The 18326-nt window shown below is 40.5% G+C and overlaps 1 protein-coding gene across 1 annotated transcript; it reads left to right on the forward strand.

Annotated features, from left to right (window-relative positions):
* Positions 1-1004: 1004 nt before the first annotated feature.
* On the forward strand, positions 1005-1998 carry LOC149021965 (uncharacterized). Its single transcript, XM_089147511.1, has 2 exons — positions 1005-1029; positions 1136-1998. The coding sequence occupies exon 2, from the start codon at positions 1252-1254 to the stop codon at positions 1996-1998; it is 747 nt and encodes a 248-aa protein (XP_089003637.1). The 5' UTR covers positions 1005-1029; positions 1136-1251.
* Positions 1999-18326: the final 16328 nt, after the last annotated feature.

Genomic DNA, 18326 nt, shown 5'->3' on the forward strand with positions numbered 1-18326 from the left:
ATCAATATTATCCAGAGCACAGTGGAGAGGGCCAAGCAGGTAACAAATTTCATCTACAATCATACTGTTGCTCTAAATATGATGAGGCAGGCATGCGGTGGTGAGCTAGTGCGACCCGGTCCTACGAGATTTGCCACGAATTTCATCGCCCTCAACAGTATTCAGGAACGGAAGACGGGCTTGAGATCCATGTTTTCATCAGAGGAGTGGTTCTCATGGGTTGGATCAAAGTAAGTATTTTTATTTATTTTTTATCTATAGTCTCTACTATTTGATTTAACAAGTTGTTAACTTCTTATACATTTGTACTATGAAATATGAATATCTAGTATGTAGTATTTATTACTAACTTAATGTGTTTGTGATAATTCAGTACTAGTAGTGGGCGCACCGTGCAGATGACAATCTCGTCTGATGACTTTTGGAGGAATGTGAAAATTGTGTTGGAGACCTTAGATCCTATAATAAAGGTCTTACGTATGGTTGATTCCTCCCTCAGGGGGCCCACTATGCCGCACATATATGCAGCCCTGGAGAGAATGAAAACAACAATCCAAAGAGCTAACCCCAGAGGTTTTGTTGCATACTTGAACATTGTTGATATTAGATGGACCGCTCATCTGATGCATCCGATGCATAGGGCGGGTAAGTAGTTAGTGTGGGTTACTACTTATTATTATAATTTGTAACTTGTAGTAAATATTAATTCTTTGACTGTGAGTTTGTGAATTGTGCAGCCTATTATCTCAATCCAAAATATCAGTACACTGAAAATTTGGGATTGCGGTCAGACCTGCTCGGTGCCGTTATGGAGGTTATTGGGAAATTAGAGCCAAACGTAACGGTCCAATCAAATTGCCATATGGAGGTTAGAACTTAGAAACTTAGAACTTAGTACTTGCTTTTTATTTGTGAAAGAATTTAGCTAACCATCAATACAAATTATTGCAGATAAAATACTTTAGAGATGCACTGGGGACCTTTGGTTCAGTTGCTTTGCTATTAAAAACCGACAAAATTATGATCCAGGTTAGATGCATGATTACATTTACATTTACATTTTACATATAAGTGATATAAGTAGGATTTTTGTTAAGAATTAAAGTATTAACTTGCATTATTTGTGATAATGCAGCTGAGTGGTGGATTCTATATGGGGGCGATGCAGAGAACCTCCGAAGAGTGGCAGTGCGGATCCTCTCCCAGACTTGCTCTGCCTCTGGGTGTGAGAGGAATTGGAGTACATTTGGGATGATTCACTCGCAGAGGAGGAATAGGCTGGGAAGTCAACGCCTGAATGACCTTGTGTTTTGTCACTACAACATGAGGCTAAAGTTAGAGAATACCCGTTTAAATACTAACAATGGGCCAGATAAGGACATCCAGCTCGATGATATCTTCGAGCTCACTGCAGATGACCAACATCCACTCACGGATTGGTTGTTGGATAGGGGCGAGCCAGTGTTAGACCAGCCTGGAGGTAGGCTAGACCCAATCATTGCTCAAGCTGCGGGAGTTAATGTAGATGAGTACATGGCTTCTCAAGAGGGGCAGGTACATCAGGCGGCTGCCGCCACAACGGATGAGGATTGGATGGTGCTGCCTGGCACGCAAGATGATGATCCAGATGACACCCTTGCTCCCAGTCCCAGTCATACTCGGAGGGATGATGATGACGACGGTGGTGGTGGTGGTGGTGGTGGAGGAGTACAGGAACGATATTATATTCCATTATCAGAGGCACAGGATCCCCCCCAGAGATACATTGGAGAGACTCAGTACACACATGCCACCCAGGATGACGATCATGGTGGTGAGCTTTATCGTGGTCGTCCTACGAGTTACAATCGGCCAGGGAGGGGGGAGTTTCGGGGGGGGAGCAGCAGCATATGCATGGCCACCATGGGTATGGGTCGTATGGCTTTGGTTATAGTGATGATACTCGATCATATGGCTCATACGGCCATTTTGATCCGATGGACAGGTTGTCAGGAGTGATGGGGTCCATGACCTTGGAGGAGTCTGTAGGCTCCACACCTGCTTATGGCTATGGTGTCCCTTCTGCTTATGGACACGATGATATGTCGTCTAGGAGTTCGCACTATGGATATAATGATGGATCTTCCATGAGCTTGGCATCGCAGGAAGGTAGTACATATGGTGGTTGGGGTAATGATGTTTGGGGTTATCAGCATCAGGGTGTCCCGCTTATGCCTCCATTTGGCTCACAGAGAACTGCTATGTTGGAGGCAACATACAGATATCCTTTCGATGCTACGATGTCAATTGAAGAGCTCCGTTCACGTTACCCCCCTGAGGGGAGTAGTTTTACCGTCATGGATGATGAAAACTACAGAGGCTTGGTTTCCTTGTATGTCAACAACCATCAACATGACATGTCTTGGAATGACTTCAAGAAAATAATGGAGCGGAAGTTTAATGTTGTAGCCTATGGGCCTTGTACCCAATTATCAACGGAGACAGAGCTGGAAGACATGGATCCACCAAGGCATAGTACTTGGTATTGAGTAGTTGTATTTTTATTATTATATACTTGTATTTTTCTTACTAATTTTCAGTAATATAATAGTTTTGTGCTTATTTATGTTAGTTTAATTGTTTAAAATAAGGTTGTAAAATTACAGTTTTACCGGTATATACAGTCGATTATATGCCGATCAAGAACACCAATTTGGGTGAGTTTTTAGGCAAAACCAACCATTCCATTGTGTTTATTGGCATCAAATTAGGTTACCTACCAAATTTCAACTCATTTGGACCCAAAAAACCCATCGAAACAAGGGGATGGGGGGGGGTTATGTGAAAAACGGCAAAAAAAACGAAAAAAAAAAAAAAAACCAAAGCCAAAAAGCCCCCCGTTATCTCTCCCCGCCCCAAGGCCCGCGCCCCCGCCCCCCCCCCCCCCCCCCCCACCCCCCGCCCCCCCCCCAACCCCCCCCCCCCCCCCCCCCCCGCCCCCCCCCCCGGCAACAGCCCCCCCACCCCCCCCCCCCCTCCCCTTCCTTCCCCCGGACCCAGGGGAACCAGCTCAAGAAAGGAAAGAAGAAAGAAATAGGAACATAACTTGCCTTCTTTCCCTCTTTTTTTTGCTTCGCCCCTACTCCAACCCCCCCCCTTCTTGTTTTGTAGGGGGGTCCCCCCCCCCTCCCCCCCCCCCCCCCCCCGCCACCGCCCCCCCCCCCCCCACCACCCCCCCCCCCCCCCCCCACAACCCCCCCCCCCCCCGGGCCAAGGTCATAGATTCGATTGTCCCCTCCATTCACTGCTGCTGCAAATGGCGTCCCTACATATGTCGCCTGAACGATGAGTGGGGAAAACGACGTCCAATTGACTTCTAATTCCGTTGGACCGATGCAGCTTGGTTCCTGAGTTGGACTTCAGTCCATTCATATTAGGAGGGTCCAAGTTAATAAAATGTTGGGTTGGACCTCAAGTGAGTGAAACAAGCTGGGCCTATTTTAATCCATTGGAATTTTTTATGGCCCAGCTATTAGAGCCCACATGTTGGGCCGAGTCCTTCATTTGGCTCAATCTAGTGGGCCCAATTAACCCCTCTGTGACCCTATGCTCTTCGTGTAGCCCAACCCTAGCAGCCCTTAAAAGCTTCCTTCCCAAGCTCAAGCAGTTGGTACGATCTTCTAAGAACTCCCTCTGCCTTGTACAGTGGCACCAATCTACATCTACTGAGGCTCTAGAAATCAGCTTTGCGATCAATCTCGAACGAGATGAAGGACCCTCTGTACTCTTCTAGGTACAATTAAGGCTACAACGGTCTATCTTCCCTCTCCTCTGCTATTTCCAATGTCGGTGAATCAACTTCTAGGGCTTTCCCATGCAAAAGGTATGCTTTGATTTCTTCCCTAAACTTCTAATTCTCCTTCTCATCCTCCTCCATGTGTTGGACTATGGATTCAATTTTGAATCCCCATGACTAATACTTGACTCCGCAAATTCTGCAATTGTGGTTCCAGATCTTTAACCCTAACTCCATATGACTGCTAGCCATACCTTAGATCAACGTGCTTTGATACCAATTGAGAGGAACCCAGGTTAATCCTCGATGAATACAAACATACCTTCCAATCTCCTATAATTACCACCACAACCCCACACCCTACAATTCAAAGGCAAAACAAAGTTCCAAAGAATGTAAATGAATCTCTTCTTATTTAATTCAACAGTTGATTGAATTCAGCTGAATTACAACCAATAAACTAAACTCAAATGTATTACATGACCTTTCTAACTTGAATGCTCACCTGAACTACCCAAGTAACTTTGCCCAAATATTATTAAATTGAGATGTTTTCAAGTTTACTATGTTTTCCATTTCTTTTAATTTTCAGCTTATCAGATGAGGAAAAGTGATTTAATTATTCTGGTCAAAGTGTTAGAAAGACTTGGCAGGATGGAGGATATGCTGGTTTGACGAAGGAAAATAAATTCTTCTTAGAGCCTTTGACGAAGTCATTGTTTCGGTCAAACTATCATGGTCTTGGATCTAGAAGGTCCACAACTTCAGGTAAATAGATTTCTATTGAAGGTATTTACAATCCAACTTGAAGATCTCTGCAAAAAAGTGATAACGGCCTTAGCGAAGTGCTTGGAGGAGTCCTATAAGAATCTAACACTATACCGGAGATTGAAAGGAGACTATTTCACTTACCTTCTCCTAGGACGGAGATGGTCGTCATCTCGCCAAACAGTTATTCCAATGCTCTGGTAAGTTTTCTTCTTTCGTTTTTAACTTCATTCATTTGAAATGAACAAGTCGAGAGATATCCTCCTAGCAGGAACAGAAAAAGAATGTGAACAACCAAACCTTTGACAAGTCCAAACAGCCCCTTATCTAACAAATCAATCAAACCATTTTGAATCTATCAATGTGAACAACCTGAAAATTGTCAACCAGAACAAAAGAATCTTTGAGAAGCTGGAACGACTTTAAACAAATCCATCTTTAACTACTTTGGACCACCTCTTGTGGTGAGGTGTGGCTTCATGTGCACTAATAAGCCATCACTTTCTTTCTAAGGGAGTAGTAGTAACCACAGAGTTAGAATTGTGTTGATCCATGCCAGATATTTCCAGATGAGTCTATAATTTTTCTGGTCTATTTTAATTTACTCTACAAAATTGTGTGAAATGGCCTGATAATTGATTGTATTAAAGACTACCAGACAAAGTTATTTGTTTCGATTCAAGTATTATTTGGAACAATTTGATGAATCAATTTTGTGGTTCGCTCAACAAAGCCGTCAAGTTTAAGAGAAATTAATTATAGAAATAGCCAAAAATACTATTTTACTAAACAAACACAATCAATAGCCAATAGTTTATCAAAATCTGAGACTAACATTAACATTCAACAATCCAACTTCCCATAGGGAGGTCTTGGGTTCGCACCCATCCGGCGGCACATATATTAGTAATATCCCCCCATAATATCAACTCGCCAACTCAAAAAAAAAAAAAAAAAAAAAAAAAAAAAAAAAACTATGGTTGTGGATTCTACTAGTTCAAAAAGTGATGAACGAATAAATAACCCAGCCTCTCGGCTTAATCTGTTGTCCTCAAGTTGAGAACCTCAATCAATTGGTAGAGGAATGTGCATAAATCATTTGTAGAAGGAGAATTGGTAGAGGAATGCCAGGATTGTATAAAGAAAATTTGTAAAAGAAAGAGAAGGAAGATTAACACTAGACGTATTGGTAGTGAAAAATTGATGAGTTTTCAACTTTTTACATCGAAATTAACCTAAATTATTCAAATATAATTTGGTTCGGCTAGAATTAGTCGTGAATTTTATTTATTTATATGGGTAAAAGTCGAGAACTTTACTAAATCAATGGAGAAAATGCGAATTCAAGAGAATAAATTGTATTATTCGGATTTGGAGATGAATTCCCAAATTTTCACTGAATTAAATAACCATGCTACAGGTTAAAGCGCCTAGTTGGAAGTACACTCACCACCCATGGATTGGAAAGGGCCCATCAATCACCTGTCGGGTACTCCTCACAAGAATGGAGGAAAGAAAAATGCATGGAAGATGCAACTTCATAAAAATTAAAGAATATGACCCAACAAAGTACAAACTAGTGATTTCTTGATCGGCAGTCAAATGCTCTACCATTGAGCTACGGACCCTTGTGGTGTTAATGGTCCATAATTTTACAAGAGTACACGACTATAAGAAGATCTCTTTTATGAAAATCATCATATAAATGTTTCATGGCATCAAGTAGAGGGTCTGAATCTTCTTCAGACAACCAGAAGTGAAACCAATGACGATGAAATTTAAAGCCTAAGTCTCATGTAGAATTAAGAACAAGCTTTCATATTAAAAAAAAATGATAAAATTCTTGAATTCAGTTACAAGTATTCTTTCAGTTTCAATAAGAATATTCAAGAATAAACGGTAAAAATAAACTCTCTAGCCAAGTATAATTTTCATATTTCCAAATATTGAGATAAATCTACTTCTATTGTAAATAGAAAGCAAAAAGTAAGAAAAGTAAATCCTAGTTTTATGATTTAAGAAAATATAATATAATGAATCTATGATAAATATATACTTACTAGATAAATTCAATGGTTTCCTCCAATGTTTTAATCTTCACTTTTAATGTTTTATTATCATAGATAGTTCTTTATCATATTCTATAAACTTATTAGTGTTGAGAGATGAAAGAAGAAATATTGCATACTGTGACTACTTTGAAAGATGATTAATCATAACCATAAGTCATGTCAAGAATGCATGATGGCTTTTGATTAGTTTTGCTCATAACCAATGGATGCATTTTTAATATTAATTTAATGACATTTTTTGGTCGAACAATTTAATGACATTTAACACGCATGTAATCAAAAGTAATGTTTCAGGATTTGGCTTGTTTTCATGGAGAGAATTTCCCAATGAGTGTCTAATGATTAATAGGATTTTGTGATCTTCTAATTTGTATGCACTCATTAGATTTTCTTAGCCTTTGCATTAGAATAGTCAATATAGTAATATCCTAAAACTCATTTGGAGAACCCTTCAAATAAGAGGATCCAAAACTATTTCATGGCTTTTGATATTTAAAAACAACATATTAAGGGACATGTTAAAATTTCCAAATTTAGTTATTTGATTATATTACTATGTATGGAAATTTCTATCTGTCCCTTGAATATTGCTTGAGGGTGGCACTGCTTGGAGCAGTGGACATCTGGACCGTTTATACATAATTCACGTACTTTGGACTGGTTACATGCGGGTTAATTGTACGGTCCAAATTTAATCTGTATTAAGAATGAATCCGTGCCACCTGCTACTTCTAATAACACCTCCCCAAAATAAGTGAACTATCATGTCCATTATCTCCTAATTTTTAAAATCATCAAATTGCCATTCGTTTTTACTCGATCAAAATTCATAACTATGTAAGTATATTCTCCCATTAGGTCATTGTGAGGATGCCTGTCATTTCCTGCGGGGAATCATTGAAAAAGACCAAACCCTATCTTCCAATTAGCCCCTTCTTAGACAACCAATTAGTAGCCATGTTATTTTGATGCCTTACATGACCAAATCTAACATGGCCTCGAGAAGCATATAGGCTACGAATTCCAGCAACTAATCTTCCCATCGATCCTTGCTCGTTAACTTCTGAGTCCAGTAACCTTATGGCCAGTTTGATTCTATTTGTAGTGGTCATGCTCCCATATCCAAGACTTCCTTTACCCCTTCTTTGATTGCACGCATTTCCGCCTCTACTACATGGCATAGAGGAATCTTGATAGCATATCCTCCTCTGAACAGGCCTACTTGATCCCGAATCACCCTAGCTAATTGAACATAGCACTCCTTCACATTCACAGCAGCATCCGTGTTACACTTAAACCATCCTCTTCTAGGGCATGTCCACCCTATGAAATTTTGTAATTGAAGAATTTGGATAATCATTCAACTCATTAGATATAAATAATCTAATTTAGTTCATTTATGATTATAAACTTAGAAATAAAAACTTACCTAAGGTTTTCATTTCAGTTGCCTCCAGTATATCAAACTTATTTTTCAAAAAATTATAAATTGAAAATCATTGTGATAAACTATAACTGAATACATAGAATGACCAGAGACAATAGCTACAAACATTTCAACTATCCATACAAATTTTGTATGTTGGCCAAGAAAAATTCGGAATTGAATTCGAAGTTGGTTACAACTCCTTCAAGTAGCGTGGATTGCTTTGCTGGAACAAGTGGGTCCCAACAAAATTTGAATGGAGATAATGATCAATTGGTTGAGCATCATGTGAGACCATGTGGGGCCCAGCAAAATTCGGATGGAGTTAATGATCTGTTGGTCCAGCAAAACTCGGATAATGAGCCATTAGTTGAGCATCAAGTGGGATTAGGTGGGGCCCAACAAAATTTGGATGATTTGGAAGGCTCTTCTTTGGTCATTCACTCCAGTATGTATGAGCAGCAACTTTTGGAAGTAGTTCTTCTTTCAAGCTCTCTTCCTGATCAAGTGGAGGGTGGCTCTCTCCGTCGTAAGCCTGATCGCCGAAGGAAAAATAAGAAGGTTAGAGCAAACTGATGTTAATATATTCTGGACAGCAATGATAAGGAGAGAACTTGATTCAGAAGATGTTGGTTGCTCTCGTTTTAGATTTTGATTCATTATCTATGATTATGTGAGTTGGATCCAGTGATGTTGGGTATATTTGGGGGCAACTGATGTTGCTGGTTTGAGGGATGACACTTTGATAGTATTTTTTTATTTTTCTTTTCGCTTTTTAATATAAATGACCCTTTTAGCGAAAAAAGAAAAATAAAAACTATATGTTCGACTTTTATAGACAAAGTATTATAAGATCTATTAGTAATTTTTTACATTGAAAATTAATTAATCACCATTTATTTTATTTTCTTTTTACAGAAATTAATTACCATACCATATATATGAAATATATTACTCCCTTCTTCTGTCTGATAATTTTCTATACCTTCGTATACGATATGCACAAGGAAGTTTACTAATATATATAAAAAAATCACTTGTTCCCAAAGAAATATTAAAAATCTAAACCCATAAAAGGTACAACAACTGAAATTTTAAAACATAAAAAGTAGTAACAATTTTTGGAGAATTGAAAAAGTTATAAATAAAATTAACAATTTAACATACAGAGATGATACTTGAATGTGTAAAAGAAAGATTTAATAGTCAACTGCAAAGGTAGCAAGAGAAATTCACACATTTAGTACAATTAGCAATCTTGTAATTGCTTAGAATTGGCACATGACAATAAACTATCCAATTATTACAGAAACTACTTTTAATAAATCCCTAAAATTTCTTCCAAATGTCAAATTCTTCTCCTTCTAAGGAACAGATGAAGAGGCCAAGATATCAGCCTCCACTATTCTTAGGTATGGTAAGAGCAATCAATGCAAGGTTGGTAGAGTGGTAAAATCCATACTTTTCAGTAAAGAGGTCATGGTTTCGACCCTTGCGGACGATAGCTGGCCCGGATAAACCTCAGACACTAGTAAAAATAAAAAATAAATAAAAAAATAAAAATTGTGAGCTATTTTCACTTAAATCCCGTAACCAGAATTCTCTATTATGGTTTTGCAAAATTGTTTGCAAAATTGTGAACCTGTCCACATAATACAGTTCTCTATTGTTACAAATTTTTCAGAAGTTGTATAAGCCTATTTCATTGGGAAAAAATCGTCTGCTGTGCACATCTCTGTTGTGCACAGCAGTGCGGCACCACAAGCCGACACGTGGCTTATTCCTATTAAACGGTTCAGATTAGAAGGAGGAATTTAAGTGAAATTGACCCACCTTCTTACCCTTTTTAACAGAACCCGTTTTGTGACCCGTCTAAATATGGATGCCGAGACCTCCGTCTTTCCGCCCCCGGCTTTTAGTTGGAAAAAAAAAAAAAAAAAAAAAAAAAGAAAAAACCCCCCCCCCCCCTTTCGTGTTTTTAGAGATGTTTTGCAAGACGCTGTCTTCTTCCCTCATTCGTTTGTGTACCCGGGTCAAAATATGTGAGGTTGTGCCGAGACTTCTTTCTGTTTTAGTTGGAAAGTTTTCCCTTCCTTCATATTACTTTTGTTTTCGATGAATGTTCCCGTTTTCTCCTCCGTCTCTCTTGTGGGCTGGGGGGCCTGCACCATGAGCAATTGTAGAGTTGCAAATAGAAGAGGAAGGGAAGTCGTAGGGGAGAAAGCTAGACGGCTCTGTTCGTGGTTTGGAGAGATTGTCTTGCAAGTATACTGCTGTCTTCTTCTCCTCTTTCGTTTGTGTATCTGGGTTCAAAATCTGAGGTTGAGGTTGTGAATCCCTTCGTTCAAAATCTGGTTCAGGTTTTCCTCCAACGATTATTCTGTTTTCATAACTTCATATATACTTTTGTTTTAATCAATTGAATCCTCCAACGATTATTCTCTCACCGTCTCACATCCGTTTGAGTTTCACCACTTTGTGGGCTGGATTGTGGATGGGAATCCTTGTTCTTTCATCCTTGTGAATGCTGCCTTGTTATGGGTTTGGTTGTTCATGGGTGGTGGTGGTGGTGCAGAACTGATTGAAAATTATAATTCGCTTTGTGGGCTGGATTGTGAATGCTGCCTTGTTATAAGTGAAATCAAACCTAATTGTTATAAGTTTGAATCGTGAACTATTAAGGAGTGCTTTGTTTTGAAAGGATATATTCTACAACAAAAGATTGTGTTGCATAGAGGATAGGATATTTTCTTTGATTTTTTTAAAAGGTGTGTTCCATGCCAGAAGGATTATATACTTTGTGAGAAAAGTAATTTGGTCCAGTAAATAATTCTTCATGACTGATTTGAGATTATACAGTGTGATATGATAGTATGATTCCATTCTCCTGTTCAAATTTGTCCCATCCGAGCATCAGGGCTAATTGGAAGTTCACATGACGGCTACAAGAAGTACCCATTAATCTTGACCAAAAAAAAAAAGTACTCATTAATGAAATTCAATAAAAAAAATACAAATAGTATAAAATCAAACAGCCCAATTTTTTTTTCTGGTAAATAGAAATTTATTCATCACCTTAGGCAAAATACCAGGCATCAGAAGTAAAAAGTTCAAATAACAGGGAGTGGAGGCCAAACTACCTCCCTTCATCATGCATTAATTTTCATTGAGACAAATTTACTGGGATTGAAAAATGCCCAGATTCCCATCGAGGAGGTTAAATAAAAGAATGACAAGAAAAGATTCCCATCAAAGAGGTTAAGTAATAATAACATAAGACCCCAAAAAATGTAAAAGGGTCATACCCAGGTGGGGAAAAAAATGCAGGAGTCACCCATTTGTTTAAAAGCTCAATGAAGAAGAAAAGAAAAATAGTCTAGATACTACCACCCTCAGTCTGGGCAAGCTTAATCCTTTGTTGGTGCTCTGCAACTTTATAATCCACCACCTCACGGAACAGGTTTGAATCAAGCACACAGTCCTTGCTTCCATAAACAGCAGCTTGAACACTTGCCATCAACTTTGCTATTTCTCTTCCAGAAAAGCCCTCAGTTTTAGCAGCTGCTTCTCGAATCACATCTTCAGACAAACCCTTGATCTCTATCTTCTGCGGTTGTTTGCGAAACAAAGATGAAATCCAGCCAGACTTACGTTCTCCAGCTTCCTATGTACTTGTCCAGATAGAGCTTAAGCATCTTTAAGCGTTCTTCTTCCCCAGGCACTGGGAATTCAAGGGCTTCATCAATACGGTCAGCAACAGCAGAGTCCAGATCACCTGGCTGGTTGGTAGCTAGAGCAAGGACAATGTCCTTGGACTGGTCACCTGTGCGGAAAAGGAGGGCATTTAAGGCACTCCGTTGTGCTTCACTCATGTAGGTTTTGTTTCACCTGCAAAATTAGGCAAGCAGAGTCGATCATCTCAGAAAGTGTTCCCAATGGGAGAAAGTAATCAAAAGGAGAGTGCCAAATTTGCATTTTGTTCCTGTTTTGGTAGATTTGCAGTTCAATTGACCCAAAATTACAGCACCAGAAGCTCACGTCACGTGGAAGATGCGTATAACCCAACAACAAATGACACGGGTGGATAAAAATCAATATTGATGAGGCAAGCTCAAAGAATTCAAAGCTTGCTAGCAGAATTCAAAGCTTTGCATAAGGATGTGGCATGTAAATTGCAATTGTGGCTGAGGCTCTTACTGTTTGGAAAGCGTTTATCTTGGTTCAGTAAAAGCATTTATCATAGATTATTTCGAAAGGAGACAACTTTGGTCTAGAATGAACAAAGGAGTTGGGTGTAACTAAACTGTGGGTTGAGTGTGACTCAATGACTGGTGGTTCTAACTCAAAAGGGATCCCTCATGTGGTACATAGGAGATAGGACAATGGTGGTCGAGTCTGCAATGATATATAGTGGTATACAAGTGGAAGATTACGCAGTTTGATAGAGACCAAAGAAAGAAATTTCGTTCGTTTCGCCAGGTTCGCTGGGCAGCGAACCGAGCGAAATGACGAAATTTCGCCTACATTTCGCCGAACTTGGGCTTTGAGATTTCGCCCAAAAAGCTTTTTTATTCTGAGTTCTGACTTCCAAATACTGAGGTGAGATAAAGACAAAACAAGCATTAAATGCTTGTATCCCCATTAATGTAAATAAATAAGACCCTCTTCAACGTGATTTATTTTAAAATAATAAACTCTATTCAACCTACACTTCAGAAATTTCAGGTTTTGAGTTCGTTTCTTTCTCATTTCTTCTTGTCGACGCCGCTGCAACTCTAATGGGTGGTTCGCCGCTGCTGCTATTCTGATGGTTCGCCGCTGCAAGCCAAGATCTGTCTCACTGTGTTTTTTTTTCTCTTTCCTTATTTCTTTCTTTCTTCTTCTTCATCTCTTTCAACGATCCAGCACCACCGGTGGTTTACTCTTCGTGTATTTATGTTTCTCTTTTCTTTCTTCTTCTTCTCCATCTCCTTCAACGTCCGGCAAACAGCACTAAATCCGGCAATTTTCGTTTGATTCGCCGGAAAATCGTCGATTTTCCGACGACATTTCGATTTTCCGGCAACCATTTAAACATCTCGTTTCGCCCCCTGGCGTTTGCGACCTTAAATTTCTTTCCATGATAGAGACACTGTAGTACTAGATCTTTTGGCAGCTTCTACTATCTATGGGAGACCAGGTGTCAAGTTGCAGTGTAACCCGGCCTAGTACAATCCAAATAGAGTTAAACAGTGATATAGCATGTCTTTCTAGATTTATAAATTAGAGACCACTTGAAAGCTGGATTAGACATGTCCTTGGCTGGGTTGTCTTCTTGATGTTGGTGATGCGCTACTCCAAATATACAATGAACAGGGGAGTATAGTGGCAAGCTGTTTGTCCCTGCTTTCACCCCCGGGACATCTTTTCCCTAGCCAAAAGATCACCCGAAAAAAATACCTCATCCACACTATTAGTTTCTATTGGTAATACATCAAAAGTAATTCAATTCAATTAATTGATGGGGAAAAAATTCCTTACCTGATCGCTTCTTACTTGAAGTATTCACGGAGTCTAGATCCACGTCTGTCCACCACCAAAGGTTTACCGGGAGATTCCAAATCACGGGGGGATAATATCCACAACCCAATGCGTGGATTATGGAATGAATCGATACTAGCAGAAAAATCTAGCTGCGATTCTTGAGAGTGGGCCGGTTTTGGAGTTCGCTCGTGGATGAATCACTCCGTTCTTATACTTGCGGTGGTTACAAAATATATAACCCTATTTTGTAACCGCCTAATAGTGAGTTTCCAATATTGCCTTGGGCATTTAATTTATTAATCAAATTAATAAATTCATCGCTCCACTTGCACAAGGGCAAGTGTTAATCTTTCAATGTGTCTCGACACACTTGTATATCCCGGATATACACATTCAATCTCTCTGCTATGTATCCCGGATACATGACCTCTTGTGTCCCGGACACACATGCATATCCCGATATACATATATTTGATCTCTTCACTATGTATCCCGGATCATAGACCACTGTGTCCCGACACTAATATCCACAAGTCATCGGCAAATGGGTTGTGCGACCGTGATATACCTCCGCGTGAGCCCCAAACTAGAAACCTTCCCGGGCGATGGCACATCACTCATAGAACAAATCAAATAAGCATTAGTATAACACGGTGTCTAGGTTTATTCAAACTCACCGGACTAAAGGTATCTCGATCCCTCCGAGAGATCACCTTCTTGTCCTTAAGATGTTCACTACTTGAACACATCGGTTGGCGCCGGCAAACACTTTTAGGGTGCGGTTGAATCAAACCTTTCCTTTCGCCCCGACCATCACTACACTTAGGTTGACTCCTTTCCGGTAGTGCCCCTTTAGGTCGAATCTATCATGACCATAGGTAACACCCCAAGTAGCCACATCAACCCTTCGTTTCATGATGTCGTCGAAAGTCACTAAGAACACTAATGGACCATAAGGTCCGGGACTCACACAATGAGAGGAGCGGGATCCATCCTCTCATTTCCAATGATCGCTAAGCACACATAGTATGATATATGTGCTTGGTGGAGCATTCTATATACAATAGAACGTATGTCCATCTCAACACCATACGGGTCTTAGTCCGTCGCAACCCTTGCGCCTAACCCGAGTTACTTTATTATCGCCACCCTAGCGCCACATAGTACTGACTGCTCCTATAGGCAACATGAATAGTGGGAACATTCATGTCGATTCTCTTCAAATAGAGAACTCATCTTGATTCCAAATCAAGGCGACATCATGATTATGAATTGACCTACACAAGTCATTCACAATCCGTCTCATCTCTGCTCGTCTCAGGCGGGGCGATGCTCGTGTGAGTGAGCCATTCTCTTGCCTATTGACATATGTTGTTTTATGCTAGCAAAACACAATCACACGAGTGAATAAAAATGCTGGAATGAACTCATATTACTCATTAATAAGAAAGTCTCGGACAAAAATAAGTCACAATCTCGTAGCCCAAGGATTTTACATGAGAATAAAACATCCTTGGTTATAGGTTTGGTAAGAGGGTCAGCTACCATCAAACTAGTAGATATGTGCTTAAGTACAACTTTCTTTCTTGATGTAATGTCTCTAACAAAGTGATATCTCAGCTGTATATGTTTGGTCTTCCCATGATACTTGGGGTCCTTGACATAGCTAAGAGCTGCCGTACTATCACGTAGACAAGGGCAGCCTCTTTGGATGTCATCACAATCCCGTATGTCGAAGGAATCTCCTCAACCAACGGCCTCTTGAACAGCACGGGCATGCCGCATACTCGCTTCCATGGTCGAGAGGGATATACAAGCTCGCTTCTTGTACACCACGAAATGGCCCGCCATTCAGCAGAAGCATATCCGGAGGTTGATTTGCGCTCATCGATGTCTCCGCCCGTCGGCATCACTATAGCCAACTAACCGCAAATCCGATCCTTGGTAACACAACATGTAGTTACTCGTTCCTCCGAGATATCTCAATATCCTCTTGGTCGCTTTCCGTGCTCTATGCCGGGTTTGATTGGTACCGACTAACTGCACCCACCGCATAACAAATATCCGGCCTAGTACACATCATGCGTCATAAGGCTACCCATCGCACTGGATATGGAACTCTTTCCATCTTGGTTTTCTCCTCTGAGTCTTAGGACCCATATCAAGGCTCAAATGCAAACCCTTCTCCATGGAGTATCAATTGGTTTGCGTATCTGGTATCTCGTCAAGACATTGTCAATATAGGTCTCTTGAGATAAACCCGTAATCTCTTTTGCCTATCTCGACAATCTTGACACCAAGCACATAGCTTGCTTCACCCATGTCCTTCATATCAAATACGGAGGACAACCGGTTCTTAATGGTTTCAATAGCTCCTTGCTATTGCTAACCATAAGTATGTCATCTACATACGGTGTCGGATGACATAATTATTATCGTATCTCTTGGTGTAAACACGGTGGTCTTCCTCGAGCATGGAACCATTTTCCATCATAGCTTGGTGGAGCGCACATTCCACCTGTCTAGATGCTTGCTTTAAGCCATATATGGACTTCTTAGCTTGCACACTTTGCGCTCAAGTCCATGTGCTTCAAAGCCTTGAGGTTGATCCATATAGATCTCTTCCTCAAGTTCTCCATTGAGAAGCAGTTTTTACATCCATCCGATAAAGCTCTAAGTCCAACTAAGCAACAATGGCTAGTATGAGGCGAATTGAGGCAAACCTAACCACGGAGGAAAAGTTTCCTCATAATCAACGCCTCTCTCGTTGGGTGTAGCCCTTAGCCACTAAACGAGCCTTGAATCTCTCAATAGATCCATCCGCCTTTCTTTTGATCTTGAGAACCCACTTGTTCCCAATCGCCTTTCGGCCTGGCGGCAAGTCAGCCAAGTCCCGGACATGATTAACTTTCATCGACTCCAACTCTTCCTTTATTGCTTTTAACCATTCCTTTGAGCTTGACCCCACAAGAGCTTCCTGCACGCTCTTTGGTTCATGCTCATCGACTGAAATCATCTCACAATCGATCTCTTCGGAGTTACCATGTAGGCTTCATCCTCTATGTCGAACGTCGACGAGGAACTAGCCCGCGCCACTACGGCGCAGTGCATGTCGTTGCTCACCGTCTAGGTAGCTATCACATCTGCACTCCCACTCCCACTAGGATCTTGGATGAACCCCAAGTTCATTATTCGGAATCTGAATCCCTGGAGTGACAAGACCACTATCTTGTATCTCAAGAATTCCGATGATTCTTTGTTAACTCTGAAAGAGATGGAAAATCATTCTCCAAGAATGTTGCATCCCTAGACTCAAGTTTCGTTCTCCTCTCACTCTCATCTAGTCCAATGAAGACATGGCCCTTTGAGGGTTGAATATCTCACAAAGATACACTTTCTTCCTCTGGGTCCAAGCTTTCCATATTGGTGAGAAGTAGAGTGAACATATGCTTGCACATCCCCATGGGCAAGTAACTCAAATCTGGCTTCCTTCGGTCCACAACTCATATGGTGTGGAAGGAACCGTTTGGTTGGAACTTGTTGAGGATATAGGCCGGATCGGCAAAGCATCTCCCCAATAGAGTGGGTAGATTTGCTCGCCATCATGGATCTCACCATGTCTAGCAGGTTCTATTCCTCCTCTCGGCAACCCCATTTTCTTGTGGAGTCCCTGGAATAGTAAGTTGTCTAGATATCCCCTTTTCATCACATAACCCTTTGAACATATCGAGAGATACTCTCTACCTCTATCCGTTCTAAGAGTTTTAATCCTTTTATCTAATCTGATTCTCAACCAAGCTCATGAATTTCTTAAAACATTCCGAGCTTCGACTTATGAGAATTAGATAAATGTGACCATACCTTGTATAGTCATCTATGAATGTGATGAATATGCTGTCCTTTTCTAGTATGCACATTCATGGGTCCACACACATCGAATGGATAAGTTCTAAAGGAAGAGAGGCTCTCAAAGCCTTTTTAAATGGTTTTCTAGTTGCTTTTCTGCTAGACATGACTCACGAGTTGGCAAATCGGATAGTGAACCTTGGCCTAGAGACCTTCTCTTGCCAACTTGTTCATCCTATCTAAGCCAATATGTCCTAGTCTAGCATGCCACAAATTAGAATCAATACACACGGTATTTTGGCAAACAAAAACATTACTAGATTAAATGAATAATCAATTGTATCCAATACAATGAAACCATTATCAAGAAAACCATAACCATAAACTGTATCACCCGGATACAAACCAAAGATTGTTTTCAAATACAATTCTAAAACCATGTCTTAAAAGATAAATAACGAAACAAGATTTCGCCGAATGTCTGGAGCATCGGCACATCATGGAGTAACTCCCACCTCGCAAAACTAATTTGCATGTGCCTATGCCATGAACCTCCACGCTTGACTGTTCCCCATCGTTATCCTTTTGCTTCCTCTTGGAATACGCGTATTCCATGAAGCTCAGCGTTCCCTTGTTATGTGTTCTGTCTTTGAATCAACAATCCACAAAGGATTTAGTTCAGCAAGCATAGTAGAACTTGTTACATAACAAGATGAGGTATAACACACAATACATACCTCTTGCTCGGTCAATCACGAGCAAAATGACCGGCTTTCGGCACTTGAAGCAAATCAAAGCTATTTCTTCTTGCCCACTAGTCCCCCTTGAACGCTTGGGCCCACTCTTGTTTTTGTTCCCACCCCGGTTACTTTGCTTGGACCGCGAGGTTGAGCTTTCTCTCTCTGCGCTTGGCCTG

The sequence above is a fragment of the Hakea prostrata genome, chromosome 3 (genome assembly GCF_041222555.1).
Source record: "Hakea prostrata isolate BN-2017 chromosome 3, UWA_Hpros_2, whole genome shotgun sequence".
NCBI lineage: Eukaryota > Viridiplantae > Streptophyta > Magnoliopsida > Proteales > Proteaceae > Hakea > Hakea prostrata.

Coding starts and splice junctions, on each gene's coding strand:
- LOC149021965 (XM_089147511.1), top strand. CDS start 1,252: ATGATTCACTCGCAGAGGAGGAATAGGCTGGGAAGTCAACGCCTGAAT.